A 24,225-nucleotide genomic window follows, 5' to 3' on the forward strand; every position below is an offset into this window, starting at 1 on the left:
CTTCTTCAAGACTGGGGTTGGATGTGGGGAGGTGTGCGGGGAGGATGGTGAAGTGGGGATAGGTGAAGACAGGCAGAGGGTACAACACGGGAGGAACGAATCCGGGTGGTGGCAGGGAGTAGCAGGGGGTGGATGGAAAGGGAGTCGGGGATGGGGAGGGAGGTTACTTGAAATTGGAGAACTCAATGTTGAGTCCTCCGGGCTGTGGGCTGCCTGGGCGGAAGTTGAGGTGTTGTTCCTCCAATTTGCAGTTTGGTTCTTTGTGGCAATGGAGGAGGCCAAGGATGGTCATGTCGGAAAGGGAGTGGATAGGGGAATTGAAAGGGCGGTGACTGGCAGGTCAGGTTGGCTCCTGTGGGCCCAGTTGCGATGCTCAGTGAGCCGTTCCCTAAGTTTACGTTGGTCTCTCCGATGTAGAGAAGGTGACATTGGGAGCACCTGATGCAATAAACCAGGTTGGAAGAGAGGCAGGTGAACCTCTGTCTCACCTGGAAGAACTGTTGGCCCCCTGAATGGAGATGAGGGGGTTGGTGAACTGGCAGGTTTTGCATCTTTTCCGATTGCAGGGGAAAGTATCTGGGGGTTCGGGGGAGGTCGGAGGGGAGGGAGGCACAAACCAAGGGAATGGTCCTTGTGGAGGCAGAGAAGGGTGGGGAGAGGAAGATGCTCGACCCAGTCTTTAGTGCGTTTGACGAGGGGGGGGGGGGTTTAGAGCAGTGGAATGGGGAATGGAGATGGTGCGGAAGGCTGTCTGGATGACAGAGGGAGGGAAAGCACGTTGTTCAAATTAGGTGGATATCTGGGATGCTCGCGGGTGGAATGTCTCCTCGTCCAAGCAGGTGCGACAGGGATGGAGAAATTGGGAGAATGGGATGGAGTTCTTGCAGAGGTGAGGTGTACTCCAGGTAGTTATGGGAGTTTGTGGGTTTGTAGTAATTGTCCGTGTGGAGACTAACGCTGGAGATGGAAATGGGGAGGTCGAGAAAGGGGAGGGCAGCGTCTGAGATGAACCAAGTGAATTTGAGGGCAGGGTAGAAGTTGTGGGTGAAGTACCAGCAATTAACATTTGCGTTGGCAACAAGATTACTCTAATCTAACAGGGGCAACTAAGAGGTCAAGTCAGATTCCTCTACTTCACTTACTCTTGCACCTACACAGCAATGTAACTGGCAATCTGACATCTGACTGGACACAACTTTTGGAGGCAAATAGGAGTGATGGAAAATTATATATCCGGATGCAACTTTCTGGCCATTCACTTAAGTTTCTTAAATTACTGATCGGGAGGCCTTGTGTTGCAGTGGCACAGCATCCATGACCTTGAGTCAGAAACCTCAGGTTCAAGTCTGACTCTCGGGCTCAATGGACAGGGCAGGTGTGTTCATAATGCAGCCAAACAGGTTGAGTATCAATTTGCAAATTCTTCCAACACACACCAACAGCAGGCAGTAAAAATGGGAGGAGTTCCTAGTCAGCCATGTGACAAAGAGAGAGAGAGATTGGATATTCCTTCTAAACTAGTCACAGTTGCACACCAAGCTTGCACTGTAAATTGTTTTGTTGCCACAGCAACTCCGAGTCCTCGGAGAGAGTGGGGGGAGTAGTTAGCTCAGTTAACTGGACATGTGGTGAACCAGATCGATGTCAACACCACAGGGTCCAAGCACCTCAATCGCATGGGTTGATGTGGGATCCTCCAGCCTGTGATAGTGGTTAAGACACTGTAGATCAGATCTAGCCTCAAGTACAGAACTCACAAACAAGAAGAAATGACTAATAGTTCCCCAAAATACACCTTTGAAAGACTCTTTGTGTGATGTAAAGCAACTGGAATGACATACCCTTTCACAATATCAGAGAAGAACATGTAAAGTATTTGTGCAACTCATTCCTCATTTAGCCACTTAACTATTTCCACTATAAATACTTTACCTCGTGCCAAATGTATAACTCAGTTCATCCAAGACACCGTTAAGCTTGACTTGTAACTCTTTCAGGATACCACTTGCCTCAGCATCAAGCTGAAAAGGAAGCAATCAATCATGAAATGGCAGACATGCTATCAGGTAGTACACTGATTTCAAATAATGTTTGATCAAAAGCTTCATGTCAATTGTGGGATAAAGTTTTAAAGCGATGAATACTTGAGAAGAGCATCAATCATATTTGCTGTCTCAGATTTTATTGCTTTTCCAAATCAATTCAAATGAATCTGAATGTTTTATTTGTCTGTAGGTTGGGTAGAAAAAGATTCAAATCAAATACCAGGAAACTGGTACTAGATACTAGATGCTTTAGAACAGAGCTGATTAATTTTGGCTACATGCTGTATTGTTACGTGCAAGTAAACAGACATAGATGGCATTAATCACCAGAAGCTTAAGTGCCCAATCTGCTTAGTATTACTTTATTGGGATTTATTCGATTTTGAGAAATGCTATGACAAGCGTTGAAATGTGCACAGGGGGGCACAGTCATAAGTGAAATGATTCAATTCTCTTGTTCTCAGATGAGGCAAATCTTCATGATTTTCTTATTGCACGGCTGACCCCTTTAACCCCCAAAAAAACCGCAGCAGCTTGCTACTACAGAACTGACCTGTTGATTACTCTGTGCAGTGTAAATAGGACTGCTGTCAGCTGTGCAACAGACTTAGCAGACTTAAACCCTTTATTACAACACAATTAATCTCATACAATCACTTTATCCAACCGCATCATAATACTGAGAATGATAAGCCAAGAAAACATAGCAAGAAACAACAATGTGGATGTGCAATAAGTCTGCACCAAGGATTCGCAAAAGAATCTCATACATTAATGAGTTTAGTTCTTTGGTTTTCATTGAATCCTCTTTCATGGCATGCACTATATCTGCCCATATAACTTTTCCACCTTAACATTTTATGCCTCATTAAATGCATTTAGTTGAGCTCCATGCTTGGCTGTGGACTAGGCTGGATGGTAAATAAGGGGAAGCAAAGTTGCTCACAGTACTCCAGATGTGGTCTCACCAGTAACTTGTACAGTTATAGGAAGCCTTCCCTCCTCTTATACTCCAACTCCTTTGAAATAAAGGCCAACATTCCATTAACCTTCTTAATTGGAATGGTTAAACCAATCACCATTTGGCATGAGATGCTTTGTGGAAGATATTTTAAGAAAGGAATACAAAAGACAAATTGTAGGTTAAAAATATAAAATGGGGCCATCTGGCTCCACAAACCTGCTCCACTGTTCAATAGAATGATGGCTGATCCAATGTTCCTTATGCCCAATTTCTTTCTCTTTCCCCATAACCCTTGATTCCCATATTGATCAAGAATCAGGTTGTAAGTTTGCTCGCTGAGCTAGAAGGTTCTTTTTCAGATATTTCGTCACCATGCTAGGTAACATCATCAGTGAGCCTCCGGTGAAGCGCTGGTGTTATGTCCCGCTTTCTATTTGTGTGTCTTGGTCTGTTACGGTGAGTGATATCACTTCTGAATCTTTTTCTCAGAGGTTGACAATAAACACATCATTTTGGACCCCATTTACCAACCTCTGCGTACAAGAACCAGAAATGACATCACCCACTCTAACAGACCAAGACACATAAATAGAAAGTGTGATGTAACACCAGTGCTTCACTGGAGGCTCACTGATGATGTTACCTAGCATGGTGACAATACATCTGAAAACAAACCTTCCAGCTCAGCGAGCAAACTTACAACCTGAACATCAACCTGAGCTACAAATCTTCTCAAAAATCATCAAGAATCTATCTGTCTCGGCCTTAAATATACATAAGGGGTCTGTCCCCACAGTGCTCTCTGTGGAAAGGAGTTGCAAAGGTTTCAAGCATCTGACAGAAGAAATTGCTCTTCATCTCAGTCTTAAATTGGTGCCCATTTATTCCGGGACCATACCGTCTAGTCCCATACCTCTCCCATGAGGAGAAACGTCCTCTCAGCATTTACACTTTCAAGCCCGTTAAGAATTCTATACGATTCAATGAGATCATCTCTCATTCTTCGAAACTCCAGTGAGGTAAAGTCCCAACCTGTTTAGCCTTTGCTCATAAGACACTCCTTCCATACTAGGGATCAACCCAGTGAACTTTCACTGAGCTGGCTCCAATGAAATATCCTTCCTTAAATAAGGGGAAGCAAAATTGCTCACAGTACTCCAGATGTGGTCTCACCAGTCATTTGTAGTTATATGAAGACTTCCCTCCTCTTATACTCCAACTCCCTTGAAATAAGGGCCAACATTCCATTAGCCTTCTTAATTATCTGTTGCAGATATGTGCTAACTTTCTGTGGTTCATGTGCAAGTCACCCCAGGTCCCTTTGTGTTCAACTTCCCACAGTTTTTCACTATTTACACAATATATTTTTGTTCTCCCTTCAAGAACAACTTCACAGTTTCCCACATTATACCCCATTTGCCAACTTCTTGCCTACTTACTAAACCAGTCACCTTAATCTAACTGCAATGTTCTTGGGCCATTTTGACACATTGACCATGGCTAAACCTCATGTGTGTGAGGAAGGGGTTTACTTTGCAAAGGATTATTTTCATGGCCTTTAAACAGATTTTGAAGAAAATGAAGCAAAGGGATTACAACATTTCCTTGAGTAGTGATGGTGTTGGTTTACATTTTTTGTTGATACATGTATCTCACAAATTTCATAAACCTATTGAAAAGTTAGATTTGGTTACTTCTTGATTAATTCGCTAAAGTATTGTTACATTCCATTTCTAATATGAACAGATGAAACCAGCAGCATGCATCAGGTATTGAGAAGAGGTTACATTTGGTGCTGACCAGTCAAACATGCCAACTCAAGAATGATAGTGAACTCTATGAAATCACGGCTGGTCTGATTATAAAGGATGCTTGCAACAGTCAAGAGGAAAATATATGAATCATATACTTTGAGAACACAACTTTACATTTGAAACCGCTATACAGTTCCAAAGTAGCATTCAAATTGGTAGCATTCTCACTTCTGAGTCAAAGATTTGTGGATTCATGTTCCACTCTGGGCAAGAAAATCCATTCTAATGCTGAACTAAGGGTATGCGGCATTAATGGATGTGCATCTGTTGTACACAACGTTAAACTGAGGCCTTGTCTGCCCTCTAAGGGAGATGTAAAAGATTCCGTGGCACTATTTTGGAATAGAGAAGGGTAACTATGCCCAGTGTCCCATGCAGTATTTATCTTCCAATTAATGTCTCAAAGACAGACTATGGTAATTGCTGCCTGTGGGATCTTGCTGTGCACTGAGTGGCTGCAGCAGGTCTTGCAATGCAACAGTGACAATGCTTTGAAAGTACTTTACTGGCAGTAAAGGGTTTTGGGGTATCCAACAGTTGAGAAAGACATTGTAGAAATTTAAGTCCGTTAAAAGACATTTGCAGGTCATATCTTTTCATTGCACAGAAAGGAAAATGTCAGTAACACTCAAAGAAATGTTAACTGTTTGGGCCAGATTATAACTCAGTATAAGTTGTTGGGTTCTGAGTAAATTAAAGTCTCACCCATTAACTCCAGCCAGGCCTGCAGCAACCACACTGATGAACGTGGTGACATTCACAACTCTTTGTCCCTCTCTGCAGATGATTAGCTTTCCTTGATGATCTTCGCTGGCCAGAAGATGTCCCTCAGTTATGGCTTCACTGGTGAGCCAGATCTCTCTACTGCACTAATTCTCTGTTGTACTTAGGGGGCATTTAATTCCCAGTCACTCAGTCTCCACCAATAACCATTACACCTGCATTCCATGACAAAAAAAACCCTCCACACTGTTCACTTTTGTCACTGGTATACAGTAGTTACTGCTTAGAAATTTGGCTACACCTGAATTGTTTGAATGTCAGATAATGACCAGGTATAAGTATTCACTTTTCAGTTTGACTGTGCGCCTGTGGATTAATTATCTTAATTTTAATAACAATATAACAGTGACTGCACTTCAAAAGAATAATTCATTCCACTTTGTGACATTTCCCACATACAAGATAAGGTGGCATATGAATGCAAATCCTCTTTGTCTTCATGAACTGTCAAAAATTGACTTCTGCCCCTTTTGATAAGGCTCATTAATTGGTATTGGAGAATGAGAATTCGGAGAGCAACATTAGCTGCGGATGACTAGCCTTTCAATGTCCTCTGCCTACATCCCACCACTTACTTGCATCTGTTTTACTAAAATTTGTAAAACCAGGAATGACAGCATCTAAATTGTTTTAAATGATTTGATAAGATTCCTAAAGTACTGCTGGCTTAATATTGGAAATTTAATCCTTGAGCACATATGAAAAAAATGCTATTAATTTACTGAACGTAATTGATAGAGAACATTGCTATGTGGGCCAATCCATCTTACGGATTTATTTGGGTGTATTTCGCTTAACATATTGAAACAAACTTAAAAGCTATTCAAGAGGAGTTGATTTGTTCAAAAGACGTCCCAAATATTCTATTCCTTAATTAATATTATTTTTGAAGAATCGATGGGCATATTTTTGGCTTCCAGCAATCAAAACAAATCTGATTAAATAAAGTTTTCATAATTAAGTTACAAACAAAAGCTGGAATTATTTTAAATAAGGCAGTACATAGACCAGCATTCAAAATGGGGCTTTAACCTGCTAAAGTCAACTGTTCAACTACTCAACTAGGTGTCTTATTAAATATTGCAGCACTGCGTCTGAGGTGTCTACAGACATGTTCACATCATACTATGCAATATTAGGTGCAGTCAATATATTGTTAATATTGAGGATGTGTGTTGTGTTCTAATTTCGCCTACAGTTTAGCATATCTCTTGTAAAAGATCTTAAATTCTCAAGTTGCTTAGAATGCATCACAATTCACAATGTAATTACAAGTACAGACCAAGGGCTAAAACAAAACAAGAACATAAGGAACAGGGTATGTGTCTCAGTGAACCTGTTGCTCCTCTGTTTATCCTTCCATAGATGTGGAAGCCATAAGCAAGGTCTGTATTTTTGTTGCCCATCTCTCAGTTCAGTTAAGAAGGTGGTGGTGAGCAGCCATTTTGAATCAATTTAGCCCAAATTGTGAAGGTACATCCAAAGTGATGTTAGTCAGAGAGCTCCAGGCTTTTAACCTACCAACTCTGAAGGAAAAGCAATATAAACAGTTGTTCGGTAATATAGAATGACTTTTGCTATATTAAGAGACATGACGCTTTTTGTTTTACAGTCATCAGGGCACACATAAGAATGCCAAATTTCAAAGGGAGCAACAATTTATACTGCATGAGAAAAGAGTGCTGAACGGTTGAGGTATTGCCATGGCAAATGCATCAGAGAACAATTGCCCCCATACCGTTCTTTAATGGATGGGTTTGTTGGTAATGCAATAGCAAGGTACATATTCATCACAAATGCAGTTGCAGTGTCTATGATGTTTCTGGCAGCAATGCAGCAGCTAGATTCCTGCATCAAATAAGACTGGAATTGTACTAATTGCAATGCAGAAATTGTGACTTGCTTAACACAAATCTACAGTTAAGGCAGAAGCTTTGTTTATGAAATGTTTAGATCCTTGATATAACGACATACATTATGACAGTTGCAGCCAGCAAACAAAGCAGCGAGGGGAGTGGTGAGCAAGACTATGAGGGTGGTGGCGAGGGCGGGAGTTACCCTGGCAATGAGGGGCTGGTGGGAGTGGGCAATGAAGAGATGGTGAGCACGGCTTGGTGAGCTTGGAAAGCAAATGAATGAAATAGAGAAGGTACAAGTTAGACACACCGCCATTTTGCGAAGAAGAAATGCATCAAGTGTGAGGTATCAACTTAGATAAACAAAGAAACTGAAGAAAAACTTAGATTGAGAATCACTTGCAAAAACAGCAAGCAAGGGTCAGCTTCCAAAAATATGCCGGGCAGAAGTGTGGCCTCCTCTTTATGCTGGAGTGAGGTTTCAAACTCACCTACACTAGATTATGGCCAAGAATCCCTATTTCCACCTCAGTAAAAACACCTCCCTGCACCTCCACCTCACTTCATGGAGGCTAAAACACTTGATCACATCCTTTTCCATTTTTAAAAATCACACAACACCAGGTTATAGTCCAACAGGTTTATTTGCAAGCACTAGCTTTCTGAGCACTGCTCCTTCATCAGGTAGTTAATGGGGAGGGATCATAAGACACAGAATTTAAAGCACAGTGTCATGCAACTGATGTGATATATTGAATGAACCTAGATTGCTGTTATGTCTTTCATCGTTTAGAATGGGTTGCAAGTTTCCATTCATTAATATGTAACTCCCAGAACTTCTTTCAAGTCACATTCCCAAGATAGCTTAAGGTTTCATAAAAAAAGACGACATCTCAGTTCAGATAATGCACTAAAGGTGTGAGGTTAGAGTCTGTCTGTATCCCAACCTTGTATCAGACTGGTTCCATTTCCAAAATAGGAATTTATAAAATGTCACATGGATTTAAGATCAGAAAGGCAGCCTTTGTGAGGAGCCGGGGGAGTAACTAAACAAGTATTTTGCATCAGTGTTTACTGTGGAGAAGGACATGGAAGATATAGAATGTAGGGAAATAGATGGTGACATCTTGAAAAATGTCCAGATTACAGAGGAGGAAGTGTTGGAAGTCTTGAAATGCGTAAAAGTGGATAATTCCCCAGGATCTGATCAGGTGTACCCTAGAACTCTGTGGGAAGCTAGGGCCCCTTGCTGAGATATTTGTTACATCGATAGTCACAGGTGAGATGCCACAAGACTGGAGGTTGGCAAACGTGGTACTATTATTGAAGAAGGCTGGTAAGAACAAACCAGGGTACTATAGACTGGAGGGCAAGTTGTTGGAGGGAATCCTGACGGACAGGATTTACACGTATTTGGCAAGGCAAGGACTGATTAGGGATAGTCAACATGGCTTTGTGCATGGGAAGTCACGTCTCATGAACTTGATTGAGTTTTTGAGCTGCCAGAGGAAGTGGTGGAGGCTGGTACAATTGCAACATTTAAGAGGTATTTGGATGGGTATATGAATAGGAAGGGTTTGGAGGGATATGGGTCGGGTGCTGGCAGGCGGGACTAGATTGGGTTGGGATGTCTGGTCGGCATGGACGGGTTGGACCGAAGGGTCTGTTTTCGTGCTGTACATCTCTCTATAAGTAACAAAGAAGATTGACGAGGGCAGAGCAGTAGATGTGATCTACATGGTCTTCAGTAAGGCATTCAACAAGGCTGCCCATGGGAGACTGGCTAGCAGGAATACAGGGAGAACTAGCCTTTTGCATACAGAACTGGCACAAAGGTAGAAGACAGAGAGTGGTGGTAGATGGTTGTTTTTCAGACTAGAGGCCTGTGACCAGTGGAGTGCCACAAGGATCAGTGCTGGGTCCTCTACTTTTCATCATTTATATAAATGATTTGGATGCAAGCATAAGAGGTATAGTTAGTAAGTTTGCAGATGACACCATAATTGGAGGCGGAGTGGACAGCGAAGAAGGTTACCTCAAATTACAATGGGATCTTGATCAGATGGGCCAATGGGCTGAGGAGTGGCAGATGGAGTTTAATTTAGATAAATGCGAGGTGCTGCATTTTGGGAAAGCAAATCTTAGCAGGACTTCTACACTTAATGGTAAGATCCTAGGGAGTGTTGCTGAACAAAGAGACCTTGGAGTGCAGGTTCATAGCACCTTGAAAGTGGAGTCGCAGGTAGATAGGATAATAAAGAAGGTGTTTGGTATGCTTTCATTATTGGTCAGAGCATTGAGTACAGGAGTTGGGAGGTCAGTACAGAACATTGGTTAGGCCACTTTTGGAATATTATTTGCAATTCTGGACTCCTACCTATTGGAAGTTTGTTGTGAAACTTGAAAAGGTTCAGAAAAGATGTATAAGGATGTTGCCAGGGTGGGGGAGCTATAGGGAGAGGCTGAATAGACTGGGGCTGTTTTCCCTGGAGCGTCGGAGGCTGCGGGGTGACCTCATAGAGGTTTATAAAATCATGAGGGGCATGGATAGGGTAAATAGACAAAGTCTTCCCCCTGAGGTGGGGTGGAGGGGGGTCCAGAACTAGACGGCATAGTTTTGAGGTGAGAGGAAAAATATATAAGAGAGACCTAAGGGGCAACATTTTCATGTAGTGTGTGGCACATGTATGGAATAAGCTGCCAGAGGAAATGGTGGAGGCTAGTACAATTACAATGTTTAAAAGGCATCTGAACGGGTATATGAATAGGAAGGGTTTAGAGGGATTTGGGCCAAATGCTGGCAAATGAGACTAGATTAGGTTGGGATATCTTGTCCGCATTGACGAGTTGGACCAAAGAGTCTGTTTTTGTGCTGTACACAGAGAGAGAGACCAAGAGAGTAATACAGACGGGGCGGGGGTGAGGTTTGGCGGTGGAGCATCTGCGTGTCTTATGACATTTTATAAATTCCTCCTTTGGAAATAGAACCATTCTGACTCAAGATTGGGATACAGACAGACTCTAATCTCACATCTTTAATACATTGTCTGAGCTGACACGTCACTTTTAACAAAACCTTAAATTATCTCAGGAATATGACTCGAAAGAAGTTCGAGGATTTACATATTAATGAATCGAAACCTGTAACCCATTCTAAAAGATGAAAGACATAACAGCAATCTACGGTTGTTCAATATATTATATCAGTTTATGATCTTGTGCTATAAATTCTGTGTCTTATGATCCAGCTGCATTAGCTACCTGACGAAGGAGCAGTGTTCTGAAAGCCAATGCAGGGGGAGCGATGTATCCACGGAATTGGTTTCTGTGGTTTCAGTTGTCTGGGGTTTGCTGCGGCCCGAAAATATTATATGGAACATTCCAGAGCCGGGAACTACGGGTTGCCAGGGAGGTAAATTTCCTCTTGAAATGAATGGGTTTGCTACTATCCGTGGTTTCTGTCATTCACAGTAGGTCTTGGAACGTATGCCCGTGGATACAGGTGGACCACTTTACTTCTAAATAAACCTACTAGATTAGATTAGATTAGATTAGATTACTTACAGTGTGGAAACAGGCACTTCGGCCCAACAAGTCCACACCGCCCTGCCGAAGCGCAACCCACCCATACCCCTACATTTACCCCTTACCTAGCACTACTGGCAATTTAGCATGGCCAATTAACCTGACCTGCACATCTTTGGACTGTGGGAGGAAACCGGAGCACCCGGAGGAAACCCACGCAGACACGGGGAGAACGTGCAAACTCCACACAGTCAGTCGCCTGTGGCAGGAATTGAACCCAGGTCTCTGGCGCTGTGAGGCAGCAGTGCTAACCACTGTGCCACCGTGCCGCCCCGTACCTGTTGGAATATAACCTGGTGTTGTGTGATTTTTAACTTTGTCCACCCCAGTCTAACACCAGCACCTCCTCATCTTGTCCATTTTTGACACCGAAGAGTTCCAAGCTGTTCAAAACTCAACTTTCCCTGGTCTGTTATCCTACAGTAATCTTGTTTGCCCAATTTGTCTGTAATTAATATCATGATTTGAAGACATTTTGTTTCCTTGCTGCCTTAGGTGAATTTCCCGGGCCTAGTCAAACACTCCCAGGATCTTGCCCTCCTCCTCCACATCTTCAACGTTCTCCAAGTGCTCTACTTTGGCTCTCCTGAATGTTTTTTACATCTGTCCCACTTGCTTTGTTTCACAGCTTGTGACAGATTTTCAGCCATTACACCTTGATGCCGGGTACTCCATTCCATGACCATTTCTAGTTCTTGATATATGCAGGTTTGGAATTTATTTTTATCAAAACCCATATTTTCAACCGAACGTTTTAGTCATCCATCCTAACTCTTTAACCATGGCTCCTCTGCTTTTCTTTCCACATTACTCGCCCTCTATAAAGGCTTGGATATATTCCTCATTAAAAGCACAATATAAAAGCACATTTTTCTTGGATAAGTCCTGAAACTAAAGAACATCAAGTGGTACAACAATAGATCTGGGTTTGAGTCCCAAGTGCTCCAGAGATATGTATGAACAAGATAATTGAAATAAGTATAAAAGGATGCAGAATGGGTGAGGAAATGTCATTAGATTACACAGTGTCCCCGTGGGTCTCAGCTGGCATAGCACACTGAATCAATGGCTTTCATCTGGGATAACATTCAAATAGCTGAAAGCAGGATTTTAGTAGCAGGGTAGGGAATACTTGGTTCAACATTTGTCATATAATTACCAGGACCTGATCAAAATTGAGTTTGTCCTCACAATGACTTAAAAAGGATGAATTATCAGACAGATGACATGAATGAATTTCAGATATGATGAGCTCTTGAAGTAAACTCTGTTTTTAAAACATGAGGAAACAGAGGATTGCTCAATGTGAAGGTAATGGCTCCGCAGCTTGTCATTATACAGTTACCTTATATTTTGGACAAAGTAAAATTACTCAATAGATTATTTTATTCATTTTCTCCGTATGCAATTCTTAAAAGTGGGGAAAAAGATTTTAAAGCTGAATGCCAGCACCTAGATATTCTCCAAAGTAAACACAGTTTCACATTACCCAATGTACATATCATTGTGTTGTAATCTGCAGATCAGATTGAAATTGTATCACTGCCCTTGTTTAAATGATACTAATAAAACAACTCCCACTCTGCCCTTTTCTTCCAACACATTCGGAAGGTTAGAACATGACACCAAGCAAACTCCCTGAACTAATCTAAATGCAAAGTGTGAGCAGTTGACTACACAGCAAAAGCATTAATGGATCATCTCAAACATGCCAATATTGAAGAATAACTGAAGAACTCACTACATTATTACAGTATTATTAAAGAATAGTTATATATGAAATACTAATGCCCTCGTTGAACACTGTCATGTCAAAGATTTTAAAAACAAATGATTTTTATCAACAACATTGCATACAAATTATAGATTATCATAGCAACAAGAACATGAAGTGTTCTCTTTTTTCTTTTGAAATAGAATTTATTTTCCAGAAACCATTAATTAAAATCACCAGTTCATTAAGTTGAGCAAATGCACAATTTTGATTGCAACCTTAAAAATAACATACCAATAGATTTGGTTTTGTTAAAGTTTCAAACATTAGAGCAGCTCAAACTTGGAGAAATTTACTTAAATCATACTTCCTTATAATTTAAATTCTGACCTTATATTTCCATAAATTTATACAGAATAAAAATGCTCCACTTTGGAGAAGACCTAACATTGATAGCACATCCAGTTATGCTGTGTAAATGATCTCCTTATTTGGCACCTTCTACCAATAAATCCACTATTTTCAATACAATTAGCTTGTCATGCATTAGAATTTAAGCAGTGGTTGAAAATAGTGATTGTAGATGGTAGTTATAATCACACTTGTAAATATATTAGTAAACTAAAATTATCTCCAGTCATGATTTATCTTTGACAGCCAGTCAATGCCATTGCCAAGCACAACTGTCTACAACAGTTTTACATTGACTTATTAAATTAGATCAAGAAAAATATAGTTTTATATTTGTCTTGATTTTCCATTTACAATCCTTGTTCACACAGACCTTACAGAAGGCATTTTCCCTTTCTTCCTGCAGCATAGTTGAATGCAGAACAAAAAATATTGGACAAAGACAAGACAAATTACAGATGGTGCACAAAACATGCAACAAGCTATGCTATTCAGAATATGTTAACAAAAGGTTTCCTCACACAACAGCAAACACAGCTAATCATAGGAACATCAGGAAATTACCAAATGTAAACAGTACTTAAGCAATGTACTAGTATTAAAAATGTATCCTAGTTCTCATCATGAAGCATATGTTTTTACTGCAAGAGGTAAAATTAATGACTGTAAAAACCAAATGATGTAATTTATAGCATTAAATCCTGGAAATCTTTGAGTTATGTTTATATATTTTACTGCATTGGCTTCTAGATTTTCAAAAAGCACTGACCTCTTTACCACCCATTGACTCAAACATTTTCTCCAGCTGGACCCTCAATTGTTGGATGTTATTCATCAGGATGCAAGGCTGCAAAAAAAGTTGAATTAATAAATCATTTACAAGTGCTTGACAGCGTTAATCAGATTTGCACACAGCAATATTGCACACAGCAATATGCAAGAATGTTGATGGTTCACAACTTGCCTATCGTTTCTACGGAAGAATACAATAAATGAATCAAACTTTGGCCAAAATGAAGGCCATGACAGATAATGCAGTTCATCTATGAGTAAAGACAACCTCATAACAGTCAAATGATACACACCCTGCACTCCACATAAGGTGTTTATTTGATCATTCCTCCATCTTGCAATCCTTGTATTTTGTTCAAATGCCTTCATTCCCTCAATCTGCACCATTTTAATTTGATCTGTTCAAAATGCAATACTGTAACAGCTCTACGATCACCTTCAGTTACTTTAGTACATAGTAACAATAAGGGTTAAGGTTATCTCATATTGTAGAAACACTAATTCATTCCTATGAAACATGGATTACAGTCCATTGAGTACAGGAGCTGGGAGGTCATGTTGTGGCTCTACAGGATATTGGTTAGGCCACTTTTGGAATCCTGCATTCAATTCTGGTCTCCCTGCTATTGGAAAGATGTTGTGGAACTTGAAAGGTTCAGGAAAGATCTACAAGGATGTTGCCAGGATTGGAGAGTTGGAGTTATAGGGAAAAGGCTGAATAGGCTGGGGCTATTTCCCTTGGAGCATCAGAGGTTGAGGGGTAGCCATATAAAAGTTTATAAATCATGAGGGGCATGAATAAGGTGAATAGTCAGAGTACTTTCCCCAGGGTAGGGGAGTCCAAAACTGGAGGGCATAGGTTGAAGGTGAAAAGACAAAAAGGGACCTGGGGCAACTTTTTCATGCAGAGGGTGGTGTGTGTATGGAATGAGCTGCTGGAGGAAGTGGTGGAGGCTGGTACAATTACAGCATTTAAAAGGCAGCTGGATGGGTACATGAATATGAGGGTTTTAGAGGGATAGGGCCTAAATTCCAGCAAGTGAGACTAGATTAGGTTAGGATAGTTGGTCGGCATGGACGAATGGGACTGAAGGGTCTGTTTCTGTGCAGTACATCTCTATGACTCGATGAGAAAACATGAAGGTAGATGGATTAGATCGCAAAGTTTATCTGCCAATTAATGCATGGTGAAAAAGAGTACCAAGCTGATGCTTTTATAAACAAAGTTTAAATCACACTCTCTGCATATTCATTCACTGCTGACTTTATACTCATGATTTGGAGGTGCTGGTGTTGGACTGGGCTGTACAAAGTTAGAATTCACACAACACCTGGTTATAGTCAAACAGATTTATTTGGAAACACTAGCTTTCGGAGCACTGCTCCTTCATCAGGTGGTCTCCACAACCACCTGATGAAGGAGCAGCGCTCTGAAAGCTAGTGTTTCCAATGAAACCTGTTGGACTGTAACCTGGTGTTGTGTAAATTTTGACTTTATACTCAATGGACAAAGTCTCTTTCACTTGCAAAAATCACTGGCTATAAGTAAGAGAAGAAATAAAATACATCGCTTTTGGCAAAAGTAATTAAATTTAGTGGATAGACATAATTGCAAACATATACTTATTACTAAATGATTGCTCAATAAATTACATAATCCTATAATAAAACAGATAAAAACAGGATCCAAGCTACTTTGTAAAATTATTAGCAATTTGTCTCAGAAGCACGGCTACTCAAAGAAAAAGATCCTTCATGAAACATTACTTGGCCAGTTGATTGCCAAACTGCAAGTGATGATCTAAATCCAATTAAGCATTTCATAGGTCTACTATCCACAGCATCACTAGGGCAAATGGTGAATCGCTCTCTAATTCTCTCTATAATATAAGCTTGTTGAAATAAAGAATCCTCCAACTCAAACTCCACCCTCGAAAATATTTTTGGTAAAATGACACAGAAATTTCATTAAGTTATGCTAAATGTTGATGATTCAATATTTGTACAAGGTAACTTCAATGTCTCGTTATTAACTCCACAGTGTGAACTAAGCCCATCATATTATTATAGCCAAAGTCAGTGGAAGAGAAATAAAAATATCTGGGTTTTCCCAGAGCTACAATTACTTTGCACCTGTATAAAATCATAGAAAGTGATGAAACTAATAGAAGTGATAAAATAACGTGACACAGTTCCTTAAACCTGTTGATCTTTCTGAATACCATACTAACTGCCGTTGGTAGGATTCACACCAAGAAGGTGTTGGAATGAGATGCATAATTATAAAGATTGCAAAAGCATTTAAATAAATTTGCTGAAGAAATGACTCATTCCTCAAGTCTTGATTAAAATGATCAGGGCAACAAGAATTTTACTTTGCTGCCCACATTTGGATTTCAAAATGAAGACTTTCAAACCAAATTACATAGGTTGTTATACACTAATAAAAGCAAACAAATTCTACAAAAAAATTTGAGTGACAAATTTGTCGCTCATGTGACATTGAATCATACGGACGGAATTGCTGGATTGTGATTATAGCTGATTGAAGCCAGGACAACAAGATCAATGCTGTAACTGGAGCAATGTCCCTAAGGAATGGAAGAGGAAGAATGTTCCTGACTGAATGTTCCATAGGGTTCCTAACTGCGATCATTATCAAGTGCCCTTTCACACAGAAAATCAACGTTTGGTGATTGAAGTGTCACACTTTGCTGTTGAACAGCTTCCTGACATTAAGGCAGAATTTTAACATGACACCATGCTGGGAGTGAGAATGGGGTTGTCAAGTGGTACCCAGCAGCACATGTCAAGCCAGATGCCAAGTGCAGTGAATCTCTCTGGATCTTTTTAACACAACCACTGCTTTTGCGACTGACTTCCTGATTTCCCGACTGACCAGTAAATGTGTGCGGGTATTATGAGAGCCTTCATGAGTTAATTTCAACTTTGTTCGCTAAACAGGCACTGCAAAGATGATAATTAATAGATTCTGAAGATGGGGATCAAAAGATGTGGCTGCACCAGTTTTATTGATGCCTCACAGGATTTAATGCTGCAGGCTAAAAGGATCTACAGGGAGATCCTCTTCTCTCCCAGTGACAGGGAGAAACCCACCACTTAAAGAAAGAAGGCTTGGCTGAAGGTTACTTAGGTGGTGATGCTGCCAAAGTCCTGAATTCAGAGCTAAACATGGTTCCAGTGATCTACTGACATGACACACTAACATATTTAACTTGATATCTGTGTCAGACCCATCCCTTACTCTACATTCAAAAAAATCTACTTCAACTTTTCACTTTTCACAGCAGCTTACTTTCTTGGCTGCATCCATCCCTCTAACCCAGGCACATTCTCACATCCTCCCTCATCTGTCTATCCTCCAATAACATCCAACATCACAGGCTGACGGAGGTAATATCACTGATCTAGTAATATCGTGGCCCAGTTAATGCTGTGCAGGGATGAGCTCCAATCCCACAACAGCAGATTTTTTTTTGTTATTCATTCATGGGATGAGGGTGTCGCTGGCTAGGCCAGAGGGCAGTTAAGAGTCAACCACATTGCTCTGGGTCCAGAGTCACATGTAGGCCAGGCCAGGTAAGGATGACAGTTTCCTTCCCTAAAGGACATTAGTGAATGAAACTGGTTTTTCCAACAATGACTACATGGTCATCACTAGATTTTTAATTCCAGACTTATAATGAATTCAAATTCAAACTGGGAGTTGAACCCTGGTCCCCAAAAACATTATCTGGGTCTCTGGATTAACAGTTTAGCAGTAATACCACTAGGCTGTTACCTCTCCTGGAGTAATTTTAACTCAGTTAATAAATCTGAAAGTTAGTCTTAGTAACAGAGTCATCTGCTTCACTAACATTCTTGACACATGGAAATCTACCATCGTGTGACTTCAGACTCACTACAATCTAACTGACCTTTAACAGCCCTCTGAAGGGGCCCAGTGAGCTATTTAATTCTGCGGCAAATCGGAATGGGCAATAAATGCTGGCATTGCCAGTAAAATCCACACCTTATAAAAGAATTAAAGCTTAATTAACATCTATTTGTTCATATAAAGCACCCGATAGCAATAAACATGTAAATGAAGCACAGGGACATGAGGAAGACAGGGCTGACCACTGTCCATTCCCCTCGGGATGAGGAAGATAGGGCTGACCACTGTCCATTCCCCACAGGATGAGGAAAACAGGGATGACCACTGTCCATTCCCCTCGGGATGAGGAAGACAGGGATGACTACTGTCCACTCCCCTCGGGATGAGGAAGATAGGGCTGATCACTGTCCATTCCCCACAGGATGAGGAAAATAGAGATGACCACTGTCCATTCCTCTCGGGATGAGGAAAACAGGTATGACCACTGTCCATTCTCCTCGGGATGAGGGGGACAGGATTGAGGACTGTCTACTCTCCTCGGGATGAGGAAGACAGGGATGACCACTGTCCACTCTCCTTGGGATGAGGGGGACAGGACTGAGGACTGTCCACTCTCCTCAGGATGAGGAAGACAGGACTGAGCACTGTCCACTCTCCTCGGGATGAGGAAGACAGGGCTGACCACTGTCCACTCTCCTCAGGATGAGGGGGACAGGACTGAGGACTGTCCACTCTCCTCGGGATGAAGGGGACAGGACTGAGCACTGTCCACTCTCCTCGGGATGAGGGGAACAGGACTGAGCACTGTCCACTCTCCTCTGGATGAGGGGGACAGGACTGAGCACAGTCCACTCTCCTCGGGATGAGGGGGACAGGACTGAGCACTGTCTACTTCCCTGGGGATGAGGGGGACAGGGCTGAGCAATGTCCATTCTCCTCGGGATGAGGAAGACAGGACTGAGCACTGTCCACTCCCCTCGGAATGAGGGGGACAGGACTGAGCACTGTCTACTCCCCTGGGGATGAGGGGGACAGGGCTGAGCAATGTCTACTTCCCTCGGGATGTGGGGGGGGACAGAGCTGAGCAATGTCCATTCCCCTCGGGATGGGGAAGATAGGGCTGACCACTGCCCACTCCCCTCGGGATGGGGGGTGTCAGGGCTGAGCACTGTCCACTCCCCTCGGGATGAGGGGTTCAGGGCTGGGCACTGTCCACTCCCCTCGGGATGAGGGGGACAGGTCCACATTATCAGGGAATGGTCACTGCTTCTGCAGGAGAAAGGGCCCCAGGCCGAGAAATGGCCCAATAATGGGACAAGCATTCATGACCAGGAAGAACATTAATGCAGACAAACGAGGCATGTTAGTGGAAGGAACAAATTATCACTAGTGAGTAGAGGGGAAATCTACCCTGCAAAAATCCGACAACTGTATTACCAGCGAGTATTTTGTGGCTTTACTTTCATTCAATCGGGAAATAAAAACAATACCTGTTCGTGTTGGTCCTTTGTCACATCACTGAAAACAAAGTTAAAAATCACAACACCAGGTTATATTCCTACAGGTTTATTTGGAAGCACTAGCTTTTGGTGACAACATCCTGATGAAGGAGCAGTGCCCTGAAAACTAGTGCTTTCAATTAAACCTGTTGGACTATAACCTGGCGTTGTGTAATTTTTAACTTTGTCCACCCCAGTCCAACACCGACATCTCCAAACCATCACTGAAAACATGAAAGATTTAAATATTTGGCGTTTTGTTTATTTCTTGGTTATCTTCTACACTGGGGCAAAATTCTTGGGATTGAGAACACAGCTCCTGGCATCATCTTCATTGAAATGAGGATTCCTGCTTCTTTATGGTTAGTTGTGATTTAATGTGCAGTTTCCAGGAAGATATTGTTATGGCCCAGTATGTACTAAATTTCCAGTCAACACATTAATATTTTAAAATAGGACAGAAGATGGTTGCATGAGGAACCTGACTTCTTTTGTGGATTGAAACCACTCCTGTATCTCAGGAGGTAACAAAAAATAATTCTTCATTGATTCGAAATTCTCTGAAAGCAATCAAAGGGTCTTGTTATCAGATTGAATGGAACGTTCGAAAACAATGACACAGTATCTCAAACCCTCTAGGCACCGGCCTGTTGTAACACACAATGTTGGAATCATCACAGACATCTCCATCTTATTTGGAAAATGACTGTGAATGTGATTAAACAGCCTCCTTTTCCATCACTTTTCAAATCAGCAAAAGCAGTTTTTGTAGGCAGTTCCATCGGAAATCTATCACACCAACAATTCAGTCATCAGAACACCGGAGTACAAACCTGCTGCCGGTCATTCAGCAGCCAAGGTAGCTCACAGCGAAACCCTGAAACTGGGAGACCCCAACAGAGGGGAGATGACTTCCAACCCCACCCCACCCACCCCCCCCCCCCCCCACACCTGCACTGGCTTCAAGTTCACCTCAGAAATTCGAGTACAAGAAACCTCACAAAATGCTGAGAACTCATGGCTTTATAAGCTTCAGCTTAAAAGCATCAACTACATTCAAGAAAGCACACCTGCTATGCGGGAGAGTGTATATCAAGGCTGTGTTAACCATTCGAATAAAGGCAAAATACTGCCAATGCTGGCAATCTGAAACAAAGCTGAAAATGTGTTGCAGGTCAGGCAGCATCCAAGGAGCAGGAGAATGCCTGAAACATCGATTCTCCTGCTCCTTGGATGCTGCCTGACCTGCTGCGCTTTTCCAGCAACACATTTTCAGCTCTGATCTCCAGCATCTGCAGTCCTCACTTTCTCCTAATCTGAAACAAACACAGACACCCAGCAGGTCATCGAATCATGGAGCTGTATGGCACAGAAACCGACCTTTTGGTCCAACTCGTCCATGCCGACCAGATATCCCAAATTAATCTAGTCTCATTTGCCAGCATTTGGCCCATATCCCTCTAAACCTTCCTCTTCATATACCCATCCAGATGCCTTTTAAAGATTGTAATTGTACCAGCCTCCACCACTTCCTCTGGCAGCTCATTCCATACACGTACCACCCTCTGCATGAAAAGGTTACCCCTTAGGACCCTTTTATATCTTTCCCCTCTCACCCTAAACTCATGCCCTCTAGTTCTGGACTCCCCGACCCTGGGGAAAAGACCTTGTCTATTTATACTATCATGCTCCTCATGATTTTATAAACCTCTATGAGGTCACCCCTCAGTCTCGGACGTTCCAGGGAAAATAACTCTAGCTTATTCAGCTTCTCTCAATAGCTCAAATTCTCCAACCCTGGTAACATCCTTGCAATTTTTTTCTGAGCCCTTTCAAGTTTCACAACATGGTGTGGAGGTGCCAGTGTTGGACTGGAGTGGACAAAGTTAAAAATCACAGAACACCAGGTGAAGTCAAACAGGTTTATTTGGAAGTACTAGCTTCATAACATCCTCCCGAAAGCAGGGAGATGAGAATTAAATGTAGACTTCTAAAAGTGGCCTCACCAATGTCCTGTCCAGCTGCAACATGACCTCCCCACTCCTATACTTAATGGACTGTAATCCATGTTTTTATAATAATTAATAAATGCCACTTATTAATAAATAAATAAGGTGAGATAACCCTAACCTTAATCATTAACACATACTAAAGTTGGGAGACCAGAATTAAACGCAGTATTCCTAAAATGGCCTAACCAATGTCCTGTACAGCTGCAACATGACTGCCCAACACCTGACCAGTAAAGCCAAGCATACCAAATGCCTTCTTCACTACCCTGTCTGCCTGCGATCCGGCAGCATCTGATGTTAACGTTGTGTGTCCCACAGAAGCCTCTTCTGAACAAGTCACACCAGGTTCCAAATGTTAATTCTGTTGCTCTCCCACAGCTGCTGAGTTCTCCATCATTTCCTGCTTTTGATACTGAGTTAGCTATAATTCGTAACAGGTTCCTATCTTCACCTGGATATAAACTTCGCCAATGTGAGAGGACATGTGAAACACTGCAGTTAATTTGGGTAAGTATGTGAGAATAAATACTGCTCTTGACTTCTGAACTCACAAACGTTTGCTGTGAGTTATTTCATAGTTTTTACACACACAAGGGCAAGGAGACAGACTTTCTCGTCGAGAGACATATCCATTATAGGCAGTAAGGAGACAAGTAAATTCTGCAGAATCTGCAACATAAAAAGGGAGTTTTCTGTAGTGAAAGTGACCACTGTAGTGAGAGTCAATTCAAAAGCAGTGAAAGTAAACCTGTGAAGGTGTGGAAGCAAACTCAGAGTGCACTTGCGGGGAGCAAATACCTTTCACACAATTATGCAAGAGAGCAGATGAAAGATTTCAATATTCCTGATGAAGGGCTTTTACCTGAAACTTCGATTTTCCTGCTCCTCGGATGCTGCCTGACCTGCTCTGCTTTACCAGCACCACTCTGATCTTGACTCTCTAATCTCCAGCATCTGCAGTCCTCACTTTCATCCCGTGAGATTTCAATACTTAGTCAATTGTTGACTGCCATTTGTTCAGCTCTCTTAAATGTCGTGTTTGGATATTATGTCACCTTGCTTTTCCTGGCAAGTTCTAGAAAATCTGGGAAATCTGTGCACACACAGCTGAGTCTTGAACCTCTTTTTGGTACTGCTCTTAATGAATTATTAATATGTTGAAGTTGCTAACCTCTCTTGCCTGAGGGGGTTTTGCGCTGCAGTTAAATGCAGAACGTGTTGTCAATTTCAGCACTTTTTAGCCCTCCCATCTGCTCCCAAACCCACTCAGTCCTGGAAGTAAAAACTCCCCCACAATGTGTAGGCTCCGTTGTGAAGAACAGTACTTTTGCACTTTAAATAGCACACTGGCTTTGGAAATATTACATGGCATGAGTCAACACCTTGAGGAGAGAAGCAAAGAAAAATATCATCTGAACAACACTAGAAAGTAGGGAAACAAAGAGCTTTTCAGCTAAATGATGGAATGTAATAGGGAGAACACAGGTCAATCCATGGAAAATCAAAATCCTTTGAGGAGCAACAATTTCTGATCCCTTCTGACTATTTATGACACCATAAAACATGGTCAAACAATTTGCTCCATTACATTGTTAGTTGGAACTTTTCAGACAGTAGAACAAATGATCTCTTTGGTGCGTTTTCTCACTCTCTTTTGCTGTAAAAAGTCATTGCAATATTGTTTCAGTCACCAATCTTCTTGTAGTCAATATCAGGGTAATGAATGTGCCATTAAAAATGACCTACTCTGACCTGCCTATCACCATAAAACATCTGCTTTAATTAGAAACAAATTGAATTTGTGGCCATTCAAAATTTTTCAGACATGAGTGGGAACAACAAAAGATTTTTAACTTCAGAATTATTCTAAGGTTTCACCTCCAAACCTGATTGTTATCGGATATCGCCTGCTGTGGTTAAGACATCAATACTTTCTCAGGAGCATATATTATCCAAGTGCTTATAAGAGCATAAGAAACAGGAGTGGGAGTAAGGCCATTCAGCCCATCGAGTCCACTCCACCATTCAATCATGGCTGATGGGCATTTCAACTCCACTTACCGTACTCTCCCCATGTCCCTTAATTCTGTGCGAGATTAAGAATTTATCAATCTCTGCTTTGAAGACATTTAATGTCCCAGCCTCCACTGTGCTCTGTGGCCACAGGCCCACCACTCTCTGGCTGAAGAAATGTCTCCTCATTTCCATTCTAAATTGACCCCCTCTAATTCTAAGGCTGTGCCCATGAGTACTAGTATCCCCGCCTAACGGAAACAATTTCCCAGCGTCCACCCTTTCTAAGCCATGCATTATCTTGTAAGTTTCTATTAGATCTCCCCTCAACCTTCTAAACTCTAACGATTACAATCCCAGGATCCTCAGCCATTCATCGTATATTAAAAGTGCTTGTTGGGATTTAAAGCAAGGAACCAAATTGCAAGTAAAGCAGTGACCATCTGAAAGGTGGTGAGGTTAGATTTTTTTTCACTGACGCAGAATACTTGATGGTTGATGCGTATTAATAAATGTTCATGTAGCAACAGCTGTGATGCACTACATCTCATTCCAAGTTGCATCAACAAATTACTATTTTACTCTCAAATATTTGGACACCAAACAACAATGGGCATTTTCTTTTGCATCAATACAATAATCAGACATTTGCCTTCCTTCTGGCACCTGCGGATTTTTGTAAATTCAAGTTTTTGAGACCATAATTTTAGGCAAAGCATATGAGGTTAACTTTTACAACAAGAAATTTGGGAATGCACAGGGCAGATGTAGGAAGGTTGTTTCCCCCTGTGGCAGAGTTGAAGAACAGAGGACATTACCTCAGAATAAGGCGTCACTCA

At 41.7% G+C, this 24,225-nt stretch overlaps 1 protein-coding gene across 5 annotated transcripts in view; it reads right to left on the minus strand.

Annotated features, from left to right (window-relative positions):
- The window catches only part of LOC122541034 (protein unc-13 homolog C), a 358,819-nt gene that overhangs the window by 79,371 nt on the left and 255,223 nt on the right, over positions 1 to 24,225 (minus strand). For 3 of the 5 annotated variants that reach the window (XM_043677512.1, XM_043677510.1, XM_043677511.1), the window contains 3 exons: positions 13,942 to 14,019; positions 13,546 to 13,572; positions 1,933 to 2,021 (listed from right to left, as the gene is read on the minus strand). In XM_043677512.1, coding sequence (XP_043533447.1) covers positions 1,933 to 2,021; positions 13,546 to 13,572; positions 13,942 to 14,019 — 194 coding nt within the window. The remainder of the gene's footprint in view (positions 1 to 1,932; positions 2,022 to 13,545; positions 13,573 to 13,941; positions 14,020 to 24,225) is intronic. The other 2 variants (XM_043677514.1, XM_043677513.1) reach the window with 1 other exon arrangement.

This window comes from Chiloscyllium plagiosum, chromosome 36, assembly GCF_004010195.1.
Source record: "Chiloscyllium plagiosum isolate BGI_BamShark_2017 chromosome 36, ASM401019v2, whole genome shotgun sequence".
In the NCBI taxonomy this organism is placed as follows: Eukaryota; Metazoa; Chordata; class Chondrichthyes; order Orectolobiformes; family Hemiscylliidae; genus Chiloscyllium; species Chiloscyllium plagiosum.